We start from the raw sequence: 18,414 nt of genomic DNA, 5'->3' as shown, positions 1-18,414 counted from the left end.
AATGAAAACTCGACTTTTTGTAATAAAAAATTCTTCTGCTTCAAGATAAATTTCATATTTTTTGATAAAAATGCAACTACTTGCTAGAAAATTCAACAATTTTGTTAAAAAGTCATCCTTTTTTGGTTAAAAATGCGTCTTTTTGGATCGAAAATTCAATTTTTTTGGTAGAAAATTATTTCTTGTTAAAAAAATTCAGTTTTATCGTGTAAACTCGACTGAAATCTTTTTTCCACAGAAAATTCAACTAATTTTTTGAAAATTTATCTTTTTGATTTAAAACTTCATCTATTATAGAAGAAATTTCATTTTTTTGTATGAAAATGCAACTGTTTGGTTAAAAAATATTCTTCTTTGCTTGATAATTCAACTAATTTGTTTCAAATATTTAGTTGAATCGCTTTGTTAAGATATAACTTATTTTGTTGTTAAAGATTTATATTTTAAGGTGAAAATTTTAATTATTTTGTTGAAAATTAATCTTTTTTAATTGAAAATTCAACTACTTGGGTCAAAGTTAAACTACATTGGGATTTTTTTATTGAAGGCTTCTGTCTGGCTTGAAATTTAACTGTTTAGTGGAAAATATTTCTTTTTTTTTTGTTTAGAATTAATTTTTCAACAGAAAATGTAACTTTACCATTTTTTTTAAATTTATATTTTTCAGTTAAAAATTCGCGTTTTTTGTTGTAAAAAATAATTTTGTAGTTTTACATTTCCTTTTTTTGTGTAAAAATGCATCAGTTTCTTGGAAAATTAATTTATTGTTGAACAGTCCGATTTTTTGTTTGAAAATTGAATTTTTGTAAAGAAAATTTGTCTGCTGGTTTGAACGTTCAATAATTTTGTTAAACTTTTATTAATTTTTTGAGTGAAAAATCTTTATTTGTTGGAAATTTGTCTTTTTGGGTTTTAAATTCTTTTCTTTTGTCGCATAAATTTCATTCTGTTTCGATTAAAATATAAACTATGACACTTTTTCGTTGGAAATTTGTCTTTTTAGGTTAAATATTCAACTATTATGTTAAAAATTTAACTATTTTGTGGAAAATTTCAGTATTTTGTAAAGTAGAAAAAATTTTTTTTTTGTTTGAGATAAATTAATACATTTGCAAATTTTAAATTGGTATATAAAACACTGTTTTATTCCGCTTATAGAATATTCTATGGTAAAAATATAAGATTAAAAGGCTGGTGTTTAAGGCCATGTGATGAGTGGGTCACGTGACCAGATTCCTACCTTACCGCTACTTTTTTTATTTCTCAACTTATATTCATACAAAACGTCACAAAAAGTTGAAAATTTGGGATACTAAATAAGAAGCATAAAGAATGGCGGGTCTGGTCTTAAACTTGAATAATTATAAAAAAAAAGTTTGTTGTAAATAATTTGTTTTACTTTTTTTATAATTATTAAAGTTTCAGACCAGACCCACCTTTCTCATTGATTCTTATTTATTATCCGAAATTTTCAACTCGATGTAGCGCTTCGTGTGAAAATAAGTTGGGAAATAAAAAAGGTGGCGGTAAGGTAGGAATCTGATCACGTGACCCACACGTCACATGGCCTTAAATATTAATGTTTTGAAATGAAAAATTAGTCAAAGAAAAATCAGAGAATTTTGAAAATGTCACGCATCTAAGTTTTTCCTGGAGTGGGGTCTTCTTATTCTACTTCGTGGTATTTATTAAGTAATATGAGGCAATTGAATTTTCAGGTTATAGTTTCAGTCTAACAGTGTCAAATAATTTATTAAGTTATTAAATGAATTAAAACTGTTTTGCATATTTTAAATTCCTGGAGAAGTCTGAGCTAGAAAATAATGTATACTCAACCGCTGAATAAAATAAATAAAATAAATTCAACCTGAACAATAAAAATATTGTTAAGAATCATAAATTCTTAAATTCTTTTAAATCCTCCTAAATTCTGTCATATTCTCGGTTATATAACCTGAATTTAAATTCTCGGGAATTTAAGAACTCTCTCTGTGTATAATTGGCATTGTCAATTGAAAGCTCAAACGCGGTCCGTGAGACCGCACGGCCACGACATCGGCACAGACATATTTCTGTTTCAAATTTGTTTTAGGCATTTTGAGTTAGTTTACGTCCCGATTATCCATGGCGTAAAAGATTATTAGACCGTTTTTTAAAACGAGAAAATCTGTTTTCTTTAAAAATAACAGCACAATAAACAAAAACTAATCATTTAAAAACTTAATATCTTACTTCAGAATCAATACATAATATTTTTGTATAAAAAATTGAACCGTTGCACTTTTGTTAAAAAAAACACCAATTTTCGAAGAAAAACACTAATATCACCTAAAATTGTTCAAAAACTTTTATCTTCTTTGGAATCCAACGATTTTTTTACCCAAAGTGACGATTTTCGGTATAAGACGCCAAAATAACGTAGAATTATAAAAAAGTGTGAATTTTATTCTTTAAAGTGTTTGAAATATATACAATTAAATAAATTTAAAAACCAATTTTCGACGAAAAATAGTAACACAACATAATATTGTTCAAAATTGTAAATATTTTTTTAAATTTAATCATTTTAGTTTAAATAACATATTTTCTAGTGAAAAACGTTAAAATAACCTTAAAATGTTCAAAAATTGCCAATCTTCTTTGAAATATAATAATTTTTTTTACTAAAAATACCGTTTTCTGTTACAAAACGTCAACATAACCTAAAATTGTTCAAAAGTGTAAATTTTCTTCTTTGAAATATATGTATTTTTGCAATTAAATTTCATCATTTAAAAATGTTTGAAATATTAATTTTTTCAAATATAAAATGCCAATTTTCGAGAAAAAACACTGACATTAACTAACCAAAAATGGTTATAATTGTAAATCGTTTTTGAAATTTCATACTTTTTGTATAAATAACAAATTTTCGCTGAAAATCGTTAAAATGAGTTTACATTGTTCTAATATTGTAAATCTTCTTTGAAATCAAATTATTTCTTTAAAAAATTTCGATTTCTAGCATAAAACGTTAACATAAACTAAAATTGTTTTAAAAAAGTGTGAAGCTTAGTCTTTAATATATATATATATATTTTTTAAAATAAAAAAACAAACTATTTATAGACGAAATACACTTTAAAAAAACTACTAATTTTTGATCAGCAACAACGTAACCTAAAGTTGATAAAAAATAATGAACATTTTTTTAAAATCTAATAATTTTTAAATAAAAATTAAATCCTCGACAAAAAACACTAACACAACCCGAAATTGCTCAAATTTGTAAATTTTTTTATTATAAAAAATATAATTGTTATATATTTCTACAATAAATTTGTTAAAAATGGTGAATCTTGATGATTTTTGTTCAATTTCTGATGCAAAAAAAATAACACAACCTAATACAGAAATTTATAAGCCTTCTTCGAAACTTTTTCATGTTCGATTTACATTCTTTTTTAGTTATTACTAATTTTAATTTTATATTTATTAATTATATTAATTTTAATTAATAAAAACAAAATTATTTTGCAACTTTTTTAACTGAAGGAATGACTAATTACATTTAATTGTTCGTATTATCTCTAAATAAAATCAGTTTCATAAAAACGTGACGAATATAATGGCAAAAAACCTTTTAAGGAAAAGAATGACTTTTTGAAAATTAAAATTAAATCAAAATTATAATTTTTGCCTAAAGCGAACGAAATATGCGAATAGCTACATTTGAATAAATAAATATAGCTTCAAATATTTAAATATTCAAACAGAATTTCTTTAATTAAAAACGATAATTTTCTTTTGTGGTATCCTAAAATACTTAAATCGCTCTTCGCATTTCAATAAAATAATTTTTTTAGGAATTAAAAAATCATTAGAATTCAAGGTTTTTCAGGAAAAACTTTAGTAGATTTAACAAATTTTAATGGTTTAAAAAAATCAATCAGCATTCCTTTTTCTAATCAAAAAGTTGCTTTAATTCTAAATAAAAAGATTTTAATTACTCTAAATTTTAATAAGATCAATGTTTTACAAGCAAAGAAAAGAAAAATAATTAAAATTCAAGAAAATTTCCAGATTTCGCAGTTCCGAAGAAAATTCCAGGAGAATTTTTTCTCCTAAGCGATTTAAATCACTCTTCGCAGTCCTAAAAATAAACATTTTACAAGGTAAAAATAAAAAATAATTAAAATTCAAAGTCTTTATACAAAATTCCAGTAAGTTTCCAGGTTTAAAAAATGTTTAAAAAAATGAAGGAGAATGCCAGGTTTTCAGAGTCGCTAGACACCCTGAGTTTCTGTTCCAATTTTTTGTTTAATTGGTACATTTTTTTAATTTAGGAAATTGTATGTATTGATATATTTTTTATGGCGAATGATTTATTTTTAATTTAAGTAACATTCAGCACTGCTAAACAAATTCGATAGTTCCAACACTCTTATTTAAATTTGTTTCATTTCGAAATTCTACCTGCAGGTCCTTTGAGTTGGGTTTTTGAAAATACCTGGCAAAAAAGTCATGAAAAGTATAAAAACCCCCTAACTACAACATCGAAAAAGAAACACATAAAACGATAATACCCAATTTATTTCTGAAACCGAGAACTTATTTTTAAGTCACTACTAATAGCACCACTTTTACCTAAACTTGAAATGAAATTTTAATTTATCTGAGCATGCATTGCGAGAAAACTTATTATAAACAAACAACCATAAATATGAGTTAGTCACGGTAAGCCGCGATTAAGTTCAACCCAAAGGCTCTTGCACATTCGGTTTTTTTATTGTTTCCATTTCATTTTTTTCCAAAACTATGCGAGATACAAAAAAAAGTTTAGAGGCCAAAATCATTCCCCTATTTAAAATCTACAAAATTAGGCTCTTTAAACTTTAAGTATGGCCGTGCGGTCTAATATACCGCACAATACTTCTGTAATGTGCCCCCCCCCCCAAATAGTCTAAAAGATTATTTATAATAAAAGTTGATAAAATTGATTAATTTCTTAGTTATTCTGATAAAGCTCCATATACTTATATTAGTCAGGTCACACAAACTTATTCAAAATGAACTTTTGAGGATTTGAAGGGCCGCAAAACGTAAAAATCATGCATGTCAGTGGTTTTCAAGTCTTTGTTGACGCACGACGTGAAAAATATAAAATTTCCTTGCAATATTACAATTTGCCAACTAAAAATCAATATAATAGAATCAAAATACGACTCAAATATTTTGCCGAATAGTGAGTATTGTTGCATGACGTCACGGTCATGTTAGGATAGGTGGAATTTTCAAGAAGATTAGCATAGTTCTTGACATGGGACAGCATACGCCTTTTATGAGAAAACATTCTAAGCGTAAAAGTAAAGTTATAAAGGTCTGAATAGTAATAATTTACAAGCGCAGAAAGCATTTGCGCAATTTTGTTTCATACTTTTATCGGTTCAATACCTTTTATTTTCACGAAATACAATCAACTATCCGAAATTTGACTGAGAATATACATTTTACACTTGAAAAATATTACTACTCTGACATTTATGACTTTTACCTTCAGAATATTTACTCCAAAAACTTGTATGCATTTTCATGACGTCATGTTAAAATACTTAATTCAAACCAACGAGGGCCTGCCGCTCTTCGAGCCTCTTTTTAATTGGCCAGCCACTGACGCGGGCGTACAGGGACAAAGGTGGGAGGTGACGGAACTTTATAATTGCAAATAGGTGTCTGTGAGACTTCAAACAAGGGAAAAATGTTGCCCTCTAAACTTTTTTCGGACCTCGAACAGTGCTTTTTTGTTTTCTAAAATGAAATTTCTACAACTTTTATAAAAAGATTAAAATAAGAAAAATTAAAAATGAAAACTATTCAAGGCGAAAAACTTGAGCCTGAAGAATAAGAAGACCATGAACCGTACATATTTAGTATTTATTTTACACAGCGAGCACATAAACATTCTAACCATGCAAATCTGTGTAACATGCGACGACTTCCATAATGAAAGAAACATTATTTGCTAGTTGCCATCTGTCTGGAACGAGGAGGGCGTTATTGGAGAGAATCTAAATATAAAAATATGCGATACATCACTTTAAATATTCTGAAAGAAATTACATCTTCTTACCGCTTAGGTCATGCGACATAAAGTAATATAGAAAATAGTATCGAGTGCGTGTAGTTTTGTTAAAGTCAAAGATTTACAAGACGAGAGAGCCAATTATAAATTTTAGTTTTGGTTCATAATTTTTTTAATCAACGTTCAGTGCCTGAAAATTAATTTGCCAAATCAGTAAAATGCACTTTTTTTATGTTGGCTAAAATTAAATTCAGTCATATTAATTTGTATTTTATTGCTTATTTATTAATATTTGAACATTTTTGAAGGAAAATTAAAGCAAATATTTCAAAGCCGATTTTTTTAAAAACGGCGAAACGCGCATATCCCTGCTTCGGAAAAATAATACTCAGAAAATGAGCTTTCGTTAAATAAAATATTAACCGAAACTAAACTTCACAATTGGCGGTCTCCCCTTGTTAAAAGTGGAAATGGCCAAATCCGTCGAGTGCAACTAAATAATTTAAATCATAAATATCTGCAAGTCTTGTGAAGAAGGAAAAATAAATTAGGTGTCTACTTGTGAAAGAGGGTTAACTAAAATATTTTTTTTTAGCTTTTACTGAAACACGAATAAAGGTGCAAATTTTTTCAAAGTGTAGAAAATTTACCGATTTCCATATTTAGGCTCGAATTTTCCAAAATTCTATGCTGATTTAAGTCAAATAGTGATTTTTGTTCGGTCCGGCTACGAATTCTGAAGAATCTTGATGATAAACTTTTACCTTTTACTGAAACTCGAACTGCTATAGAGTTGAAAAACTTTTTTCAAAATATACTTTGCCGATTTTTCATATTTTTGCTCAAATTTCTCAATTTTAAACTGAAGTTAGTCAGATAGTGGGGTTTCCGGGTTCGGCAACAAATTCTGTCGAATTTTGCTGAAAAAATGTGTACCTTCTACTGAAACTCGAACTGCTATAGAGTTGCAATACTTTTTTCGAAGTGTATAAGTTTGACGATTTTTCACATTTTTGCTAAAATTTTCTAAATTCTAAACTGAAGCCAGTCAAATAGTGATTTTTCTGGGTCCCAGCAAAATCTGATATATCACACTAACACACTTATTATTTTTACTGGAACTAGAACTGTTATAGAGCAAACCTTTTTTAAAGCGAAACAAATTTGCCGATTTTTCATATTATTGCTCAAATTTTCCCAATTTTAAACTGAAGTTAGTCAGATAGTGGGTTTTTCGGGTCCGGCAACAAATTCTGTCTAATTTTGGTGCACAAATTTGTCGCTTTTATTGAAACTCGAACTGCTATAGAGGTGCAAACTTTTGTCAAAGCGTACAAATTTGCCGATTTTTCATATTTTTGCTGAAATTTTCCTAACTCTAAACTAAAGTCAGACGTTTTTCAAGATCCGGCAATGTGCCCACAAGGCTAAATTTAATTATCGCCTGTAATCCTTACTTTCGAAATTAAAATGTCTGCATAAAAGGATGACAAACGCGAAAGTACTTTCGATAAGCTTCCACAACTTTTCCACATAAATTATATTTGTTCCCTTTATAATAATTTTGTTTAGATCAATCTTTTTGTTTGCATTATTATGGAAAGCAAAACGGAGGAATGGATGTATAATATTATATCGGGTTTTTAGGAAGAAATAAAAATGATGCAAAAACAAGCGTGGTGATACTTAGTAAAAACTTACGAACACTTTGCGGTTGACTCGTCAAAACATTGGCCCCTGGATTCTGGTCCTGCTATAATACAACAACAACGTAAACAAAACTGCTAATCTATGAGAAATGCCTTTTAAACAAACTAGACAGAGCATGCTTGGCAATGAAATGCATTCGCAGTGCTTTTTAAATGTGAGGTTTTCATTAAATTCAATAAAATCATAATAGGTATCAAATATACTGAAAAAAATAATCAATAGAAATGGTAAAATCTATATTCGACAATGATAAACCAAAAATCATAATTTTGTGAAAAAAATTCGATTTTAGTTACCCCACTTGAAATGATCTGTGGCAAATGAACGTGATACACTAAAAAGAGCAAAATTTAATAGTCCTTAAAATTTATGACCGCTTATTATTTACTTGTGAAAATCAATATTCAGTGCCAAGAATACATTGCCAGAAATGAATTACAAAAGGCTAGAAGGCATCCCTCTTTTGTTTATTTATTGAAACTTTATTTGTTTCTTTATTAAATCTTTTGCACAAGAATTGATAAGAACGAATATTTTACGTCAAGGCCAGTACTTGTCTGCTTTCTGCCTTACTTTTAATCTTTTATTGCGATCGAATTGAAATCTGCTTTCTTATGAATTCTTTTATGCACGAAAAGCGTAAAACTTTAAAGCTTACAAAACAAAATTAGCCTTCAACTACTTCCTTTCGGGATCGTTAGATACAAAAAGAAAAAATAGGGTCATATGAAATCGAAGCCTCTACTCCATACGGTTCCACGTCACGTTTGGTCGCTGTGTAACTCAGGAGAAGGGGTAAGAGGAGAAGCAAAAGTAGAAGGAGGAGGAAGAGGAGGAGCAGGAAGAGGGGGAAGAAGAGGAACAGGAGAAAGGGGAAGAAGAGGAGCAGACGCAGAAGGAGGAGGGAGAGGAGGAGTAGAAGGAGCAGAAAGAGGAGGAAGAAGAGCAGGAAAATGGGGAAGAGGAGGCAGAGGAGAAAGAGCAGAAGCATAAGGAATTTGAAGAGGAGCAGAAGCAGAAGAAGGAGGAGGAAGAGGAGGAGCAGAAGGAGGAACAAGAAGAGAAGAAGGAGGAGGAAGAGGAGGACTTGGAGCTGTACAATGACCAAACGCGACGTGGAGCACAACGAAACAGACGCGTCGAAATGAGAGGTTGAATTGAAAATTTGGGTAATTAAATAAAAGGCAGTAATGAACGTTTAGTGTTCGGTCCTAGATTTTTATAATTACAAAATCTTAATGATTTATTAATTGATTCTGCTCCCTCTTTATTTTTGAATGAAAAATTATATAAAATAAACATGATTGTATCGCATGAGATGATGTGTATGTACTGTGCATGAATATGAGTTTATATATATTATTCGCGTGAGCAAAATAACGTGCGTGACAAGGTACGTGAGAAGCGATAAGGAGAAACTTTCATAATATTTAATAAGCAAGGTCATATTAAAAATTACCAACATGAAAAGAGAAATATTCTCTGTTTTTTTACTACCAAGTTGAAACTAAACGTAAGAGATACCACATGTAAGTTTCTCACTCTATGTTAAAATAGGAACAGTATATTCTGTAAAGTTAACCGAATTTCAGTAACTTACTGGAAATTCGATAAGCTTTACAGAAACCCTATGCTGTACATATTTTAACTGAAAATCCTGGAATTTTTATTTTGGTGGGACAATCATGCACTATGAATTCTGACTTCCCACTGTACTGATAATGTGCTAAAAACGTGAAAAAATAAACAAAAATAAATAAAATACACTATACCAGGACTGAAGTTTACTTACCTTCAGCCTGCGATTCTAGATTCACAGGATGAAAAATTTATCAAACATATCGTCATTATCAGGATGTCTACCCGGCGTATGATTTAAAATTTTTCGGCAATTACTGGTTAATTTTCCATCTTTCTCGGTCCATTAGTCATTCCATTATTTACAAATTCACAAAGGCACAAAATAATTCTCTTTATGTTCATTTTCAAGAAATAATTCCTATAACTCATTTTTTAGTATTCAAAATTTTTTAATTTTGTTATTTTTAAATAGGATGAAAGCTATTTAAATTCGGAATAAATGGAGCCTTCGATGATGTCATTTTGTTAGCATATGTGTAAAAAAAGTTTCTTGCAAATATTTATTTTCTACGTTTATTTGTTAATATAAATATAATTTTTCTAAGATTCTTACGAAAATTCAAAAAGATTTTGGTAGATTTCAGATACGTCAAATCAAAATTTCAACAAACAATTTAACAAGTATTCAACACAAAAGTGGAATTTTTATGAAAAAAACATTTTAATTTTTAATTATAAACAGTTAAACACATCAAAAAAAGAAAATTTTTCATAACGAAATAGTTAAATCTTCAACCAACAAAAATTAATTTTCAACCAGTTCTATTTTTAACCAAAAAATTTGACACTTTTACCCAAGAAGATAAATTTTCAACTAAAATGATAATTCTTCAAATAAAAAAAAGTGACTTCTGAAAGAAAAAAGTAATAATTGATATTTCAATCAATTCAAAAACTTAATTTCAAATAAAAAAACATTTGAATTCATCCGTAAAATACGGATTTTTAACAAACAATGTAATTATTGACATTTCCACTAAAACCGGTTTTATTGAAAAAAAAAAGAAAAGGAGTTAAAATCATCAAAAAAAGAAAAATATTTTAAAATGAAAACAAATTCTTTAGAATCTGCTAAATTATCTTTGAAATATTTACAAATATTTTGAAATTTTCTTTAAAAATTCATTTATCAAAATGAAAAATAATTTTAAAATCTCCCTGGAATTTTAGGAAAAGTTGTATATTTTCTTGAAACCTTTCAAAAAGCTTAAGAAGCATCAAGTTTTTTTATTCAAAATCTTTAAAAATGTACATTTAAAACATTTTTTTTAAATCCTTTTCAACTTTTTAAACTATTTTTATGTCTTTATATAATTTCTAAATATCTCTCAAGCTTGCTCGAATTTTTTCTGAAATTTTTTAATCCTGCAAAATTTAACAATTTCCCTTAAAATCTTCAACATTCTTTTTCGAAATTTTAGAAAGCCTTTTAAAATCCTTTTCAATTTTTTTCGTAAAATTTACTTTTCAAAATAAAAAATAATTTAGGTTTCCCGACGAATCTTAGGAACTTTTTTGATCCTCTTGAAATCGTTCGAAATTCTTAAAAAGCTTCTTCTATTCGAAAATCTTCAAAAAATCTCAATTTTATTAACATATTTTTAAAATCTTTTTAGGATTTAAATTATTATCGAATCTTTTCAAAGCTCCTTAATATTTTTGAAGTTTTCCTGACAAATTTTTTAATTAAAAAAATTTTCTTTCAGTTTTCCAGATTCTTTTGTCGAGAGGTTGTAAAAGCTTCCACATTCAAAATTAATATTTTAATTTTTTCCATAATTTAACTTTTTCCATCTCTTTGAAAGTGTGAAAAAGTTTATAAGTTCAAATCTGTTTCAGGCTGTTTTTTTTTGTTCTTTTTGTTTCTGTTTTAGTGCAATCGAGAAAAAAATCCCGGTCATTTCCCATTGAACAAAATTTCCGGTTTTCCAGTCACGTAGACATCATGATGATAAGGACATGATTGCAAATGAGTGAAGAATGATGTTGATAGTATCAGAACAAAATGGAACCTTTCTCAAAATAATTTGTCTAACAGTTGAGTGATAAATACGTTTTACAATTGGAATTGAAAGTAAAACAACAAAATGGGAACGAATAAAAGTGAATTATGATTTGTATTACTAATTCCTGTTAGTTTATGAAGCAAAGCTACAGAAATCAATTGATATTTTGCAGGTAAATTACCAGTGACGATCTCACGTCGCAGTCGCCAGCAACTGGACATCAGCAATCTATTCTCCAATTATTTCTAAACGCCCAGCAATAATCTATATTCTAAGGATGAGTTTGGCAACTATTAAACCTACCTTGCCTCCTTCACGAGTAACATTCACAGAGCAATCTTGTTTAACGACTTTTACTAAGCAAAACAACAAAAAGCTAAAAGTTTACGTTCAATTCACTTCCAAACATTCACAAACAATTAACAGACTTAAGCGAATTTGCACAATTTCTTTCAATTATTCACAGTTAAGCATTTTATGTAAAACAGCAAAGTGCTTTCTGCATGCAGAATAAACATGCCCCCCCCCCCCTAAAAATTGAAAACTAAAAATTGCTTAAATGTCAACTTGTATGTTGTAAAATATTTTATTTTATACTTGGATAAGGTGCGTCAATTTAAAGTTTATGTAAAAGTGGTACTCTCACATGCAATCTAAATGGGAAGCAGCCTATCACAATAGAGTGGGACACATTTTCTCTCTCTTGAATTTTCATGAAGGTGGACCGAAAATTTATTCGAATCCATAAATAATGCGTTTAAAAAAATGATATTCAGAGGATCGGCAAAAACCATGAAGTTTTACAAGTATTTTCTTAAAAAAGGCGTTTTTGTAAATTTTATTTGGAATCGTCAATAATAAGTGAATCGAGTCATTTCTTAATAATTATGGGTCGCTGAAACCGAATCCGAAATCAGCTCTTGTTTTCTTCCTAACCTCAAGAACCCACAAAAAAGCTACATGACCCGAAGCATCAACTCAGTAAATTGCCACGTATTATGAGTCGCTGATTCCGAATCCAAATTCCGAAGTTAGCTCTTGTTTTCTTCCTGATCTCAAAAAACACTTTTTGCAAATATTTCACAGCTCTACAAAAAAACTAGATGTTCCGAAGGACCAGTTTAGTAAATTTTCACGTATTCTGGGTCGCTGATTCCGAATCCGAAGTTAGCTCTTATTTCCTTCCTAAATTCAAAAAACACTCTTTTTGTACATGTTTGCTTTCAGGAAGGAAACAAGGTCTGAGAAGAAAAAAATAGTTACTTTCAGAATTCCTATTTCGGATCCAGCAACCCAAAATACACAAGAATGGACTAACCTGGTCCAATGGAACTCATACTTTTTTGGAGGGCTGAGAAATCTACGAAAATAGTGGTTTTTTATTTTAGGAAGAAAACAAGAACTATCTTAAAAATTTCGACATCGGATTCCGGTTCAGCGACTTAAAATACGTAAAAATTTATTAAGTTTTCGGAATTTTAACTTTGGATTCAGCGACTCGAAATACGTGAAAATTTACCAAACAGATCGGTCGAAACATACAATTTTCTTGTAGTTCTGTGAAATTTAAGTAAAAACTATTTTTTGATGTTTCGGAATTTTGGGGCTAGGAAGAAAGCAACAGCTAACTTTGAAATTCCGACTTCGGATTCGGATACAGTGATCCGAATACGTAAGAATTGACTAGTCTGGTCCGTTGGAACAGATACTTTTTTTTGTGGGGCTGTGAAATGTACCAAAATAGTGTTTTGTCATGTTAGGAAGAAAACAATGGCTAACTTAGGAATTTGGATTCGGATTCAGCAGCCCAAAATACGTAAAAATTGAGTAGTCTGATCCACCGGACATCCTACTTTCTTTGTGGCACTAGGTTGTGATTTTATGCGGTTTTTTAAAATATAACTACAAAAAATACTACTTACTCCTGGAAATTAAATGTTTACATTTTTTTTAAAACAATTTATTGTTTTCAGCAATTTTCTCGTAGAATGGAGTTAGAAAGTCGCAGTTGTTTCCGAATTAGCATATTTCAATTAGAGTGAGGTAATAATCAATTCAATTATAAATAATTGTTTAAACAATTATTATTATTATTTATAATAATTATTATCTTAGAATAATGCTAGAAAGTTAGTTTTTTCAAAAAAATTTAACTTTTGGTCCACTTTTAAATTAGAGAGAGATAATAGTTAATGAAATTTAGTGAACATAATTGTTTAAACAATTTATTATTGCTTATAATCATCTTTTCTTAGAGTAATTCTAGAAAGTTGGGGATTTTTCTGAAATTTTGAACTTTTCTTCTACTTTTTATATTATTATTATATTATTTATTATTTGTTGACAGCTGAAAAGTCAAAGCAAGGTTAGAAATTTCAGAAAAAACTGCAACTTTCTAGCAATTACAAAGTTACAAATAATTTGATCAAATTCGTGTTTATTTGATTTTTATCGTATTTCTTTATCTATTTGGAAGCGCTGATTCTGAAACTGAACTTCTATTTTTTTGTAATTTTCAAATGAAGCAAAAACAGATTTGGTGAAAAAAACGTATTCAGGTTCTAGGAAATGGATGTGAAAATTAATAATCTCAAAGTTACACTAATCTAAAATTATATCCGACTTGACTGCGGATTGCGATAAAACATGTAATTTTCACTTTAAAAATCAAATAAAATCACCCATCCGAGATATTAAGTTTCTGAGCACGAGTTAAATAAAGTCTGATGTAAGACAGTTCGCCAATTTGGAAAAAATCGACAAAAAATTTTGAGATTAAAATTTTATGGTTTTTTAAAATCGACTTCAGATATAGTTTAAAAAAATATATATTTTACATTTTTTTTCAAAAAATAACTTACTCCTACTTTATGAGGATGCTGCATGAGAATAAAGAATGTTTAATCAAACGAAATGATTCTGTTCCGAAAAATCAAAATTAAAGATCGCAATATCATAGTAATTATTGATTTGTATTCTGTAGCTATTAGTGAACAGAACTGTTGAATTTCAACTCGATTCACCTAATATTGACGATTTTGAATAAAATATACAAAAAGGTATTTTTTATGATTTTTAACGCATTTGTTGTTTGTTATTTTTTGTGTGGATTCAAGCAAATTTGGGGACGACATACATAAAAATTCGACGAAAAAAAATTCATATGAACCACCCTACTATCAAAAGACGATTTTATCTATAGTGACATACACATTATTTCAATCAGATAAGCAATACGTGTGTTTGAAAGTTGATTAATAAGTGGTGGAAAAAAGACGACAAAAAATCTGAAACTCCCCAATCGCAAGGATCAATCAATAACAGAAGCAATAGGCAATGTTTCATGGAAATATTGTAGTTTGTGAAAAGAGATTTTCCAGCCGAGTTGAATTCCTCGAGTTGAAAACCGACTGGAAACTTTGATCGCAGATTATTTCGACCACATTTTCGCGTTAATGATTTAATTTTCCGAGTCTTGTACTCAAATTATTACATAATTTGACGTAAATTTGGCTGGTGAGTGAGCCACACCTGAACAGCTCTTAAGACTCGATAATTGAGATTCAAGTTGAAAACTAATTGTGATATTATTACCTGTAAGTTGTGGTACACTCCACTGTCTTCTGGTGGAGCGGGTTTACATTTCCCACAACAAAAGTTGCAGCAGCAACAGAAACAGCAGCAGCAGTAGCATCCTGTGATGATACCACAAAACACGAAGAATGCCTGCAAGAAATTGCGCGATAAAATTCATTCGCGTAGAAGAGAATTTTTCAAACGTCTTTCAACTCTGAGCAGGGTGGCCGTTTTAATCGACGAAATAAATTCCCGGTTTTTTTCCGGTTCGCAAGCATGTTTCACAGTCAATGTAATTGAAAAAATGAAACACTAAGGCTAAAAAAAATTCCACTTCAGGTAACAAAAACTGAGCTGCAAATGAAAGTATTCAAAGTGGAACTGTTGAATTTTTAACTTTTAAAATTGAAATTTAAAAGGTTTTAATTCAAAAATTGTGTATTCAAGTGCTCAATAACTTACGCCTATAAAATTGAAGGTAGTAAAATTTTTCAATATAAAAAAATATAAATCCACGTTATCATTTTCAATGCGCCAAATTAAAAAATCAATCAATGAACTTTAAAATTGTCTAAATGATATAATTTGAAGGGATTTTAGGCGTGAAACATTAATTATTGAAAAATTGAAAAAAAAATTTAACTGAACACTTCTTAAATTAGAAATTCAATTATTTTGAAAATGCTTTCAGAACTTCTAAATATCTGTCAAAATTAATTGCTTTTTTTTACAATTTTTAGAAAATCCTGCAAATTTTAGAAGATTTCTTCACAATTTGGATGTATAAATAACAATTAAACATTTATTGTTTGTAGGCAAAAAAATTAGATTCTTTTCAAGAATTTTGAAAGGCTTCAAAAGAATAAAAACATTTTCTTAAGGTTCATAGGAAAATGAAAAATTATTTTAAGAGAAAGTTTTAAAAGTTTTTCAAAGATTTAAACAAAATGTTCTAGAAGATTTTAAGAAAACTTTCTCAAATTTGCATGACAATTTTTTATCTCTTTAAAACTCTCAAATTTCTCTTAAAATCACTCAAATTTTTTCTAAAAATGTTCATTTGTAAATTATGCATCAAAATTAAAAAATTTAACTTACAAATTAAGCATTTTTCAAATATAACAATTAAAATTATAACGTTCAAAGTTTAAAGGCTCTTCGAAATTTAAACGATTACAGGCTTTCTATGCCAAACAATTCAGTTCAAGATTCTTTACTTTTAAATATTTGGTTTCAATTTACTTGTCTTAAAAAAAATTTTGATATTGCTAAATATTCAATAATTAATCTACTTTTTAATTAAAAATTTTAAAGTGAATGGGTTAAAATATGGAATACTAAAGCTAAAAAATTTTTCACTTTAGGTAATAAAAACTGAGCTGCAAATGAAAGCACTCAAAGTGGAACTGTTAAATTTTGAACTTTTAAAATTGAAATTTAAAAGTTTTTCATTAAAAAAATTTGTATTCAAATGCTCAATAATTTCCGCGTATAAAATTAAAAGTACTAACATTTTTCAATATAAAAAAATATAAATCCACGTTATCATTTTCAATTCTCTAAATTAAAAAATCAATTAATGAACTTTAAAATCTTCAAAATTACATAATTTGGAGGGATTTTAAGCTTGAAACATTAAATATTGAAAAATTGAAAAAATTTAACTTGAAATTTCTTAAATTGGAAATTCAACTATTTTCTTTTTAAATATTTTAAACATCCTCAGAAAGCTTCAAAATTTTATTTCAAAATCTAGAAGTTGTTTTAAATTTAAAATTATTTTGGAAATTTTAAAATATTTAAAGTTTTTTTAAAGATTTAAACAAAATGTTCAAAAAAGATTCTAGAAGATTTCAAGAATACTTTCTGAAATTGCATGATAATTTTTAATCTTTTTAAAACTCCTAAATATCTCTTAAAATTACGTTCAAAGTTTAAAAGGCTCTTCGAAATTTTAACGATTCCAGGCTTTCTATGTCAAACAATTCAGTTAAAGATTCTTTAATTTTAAATATTTGGTTTCAATTTACTTGCCCTAAATAAAAATTCAAATATTGCTAAATATTTAAGAATTAACCTTTTTTTTAATTACAAATTTCAAATTGAATGGGTTAAAAATGGAATATTTTAGAATAAAACAATATTTTAAATGTAATAAAATCCTTTAATTAAGAATATATTATTATGAAGTTTTAACGTTAAAATCTGAAAATTCTTAAATTTTGAACTGATTAAAAATCTTGTTGTCAAATCGTTTTTGTTCACTTTTTATTACTTGAAATACACATAGATTTAAAAAAAATTTATTTATTCACTAAATAACAATGTTTTTTTATCCAAAATTTTCAACATCAAAGGCTTTTATTTTTTATTTGTTCAAGTCTTTAAGAAATCATTTTAAAAATTCTTTAAATTAAAAATGTAAACTTAAAAATAAAAAATGTTTATGGAAAATTTGTAAAGTAAAAAAATTTTGAATTACGCATTGTAAGCTAAATAACAGCATAATTGAAAAACACAAAAATTCAACTATTTATTTAAAAGCTGTTAAAATCGATCGTGGACAGATTTTTCTTTTACAAATTTGGAAAATTCTCGGTAAAAAAAAATTCACTGCCATTTCCCGGTTTCCCGGTCCAGCGGCCACCCCGTCTGGGGTAATATCCCTAAAAATTATTACAGGAAATTTAAGTTCCATTCCATTTTTTTTTAAATTTTCGCGATTCTAGAAAAATCGTTATAGAAATAATGTTCAAAAATTGAAAGAATTGCTGCAAAAATAGAGAAACTAGAAACAAATGATTTCAAAGAATTTTTCAGAATTACAAAAATTTTTGTCCAAAATTTTCGGAAGGACTAAAAGCTTATCAAATGATTTTACAGGAAATTAAAAGATTTGAAGAAATTTCAAAGAATTTGGTAGGGACTTGAATGTTTTTTTTTTTTTTTTTAGATAAATTTAATGAGTTGAATTAAAAATATTTTGTATTACCTTGGTCCACTTGGAGGTGATAACAAAGTATGCGTTAACATTTTCCTCGCCGAATTGCTCGGCAGCATACAATCCGAGGGAACCATAATTATCATATATATTGCGCTTTGTCAAATCACACAAAATGGCACGCGCCCTGTTTATTTCTTTAAACTGTAATGGATAAATAATCGGTTGCAAATTAATATTGGTTTTCGATTTAATGTCATATTCATGTTATACTGAACAGGGCCTAAAATGTTGAAAATAAATATTTTTTTGATACACTAATCTTTTCTTTTTTAATTTATATCTTTTTTGGTTGCAAATTAACCTTTCTGTCGAAAATTCACGTTTTCGGTACGAAAATTGCTTTTATTAAAAACAAAATTGGTATGATTCGATTTAAAAATTCAACAATTTAGATGAAATAACAACTTATCTATTTC

General features: G+C 28.0%; 1 protein-coding gene across 5 annotated transcripts in view; it reads right to left on the bottom strand.

Annotated features, from left to right (window-relative positions):
* Positions 1–18,414, bottom strand: part of LOC117174414 (dnaJ homolog subfamily C member 5-like) — a 32,495-nt gene that overhangs the window by 8,109 nt on the left and 5,972 nt on the right. The window contains exons 3-6 of one of the 5 annotated variants that reach the window (XM_033363524.1): positions 17,987–18,139; positions 15,013–15,144; positions 7,767–7,811; positions 5,948–6,047 (exon numbers count right to left, since the gene is read on the bottom strand). In XM_033363524.1, coding sequence (XP_033219415.1) covers positions 5,948–6,047; positions 7,767–7,811; positions 15,013–15,144; positions 17,987–18,139 — 430 coding nt within the window. Of the gene's footprint in view, positions 1–5,947; positions 6,048–7,766; positions 7,815–15,012; positions 15,145–17,986; positions 18,140–18,414 lie in introns of all 5 variants that reach the window. The other 4 variants (XM_033363523.1, XM_033363520.1, XM_033363521.1 and 1 more) reach the window with 4 other exon arrangements.

The sequence above is a fragment of the Belonocnema kinseyi genome, chromosome 6 (assembly GCF_010883055.1).
Source record: "Belonocnema kinseyi isolate 2016_QV_RU_SX_M_011 chromosome 6, B_treatae_v1, whole genome shotgun sequence".
Classification (NCBI taxonomy): Eukaryota; Metazoa; Arthropoda; class Insecta; order Hymenoptera; family Cynipidae; genus Belonocnema; species Belonocnema kinseyi.
The sequence above is the reverse complement of the archived record's forward strand: the minus strand, read 5'-3'. Positions and strand labels throughout refer to the sequence as shown.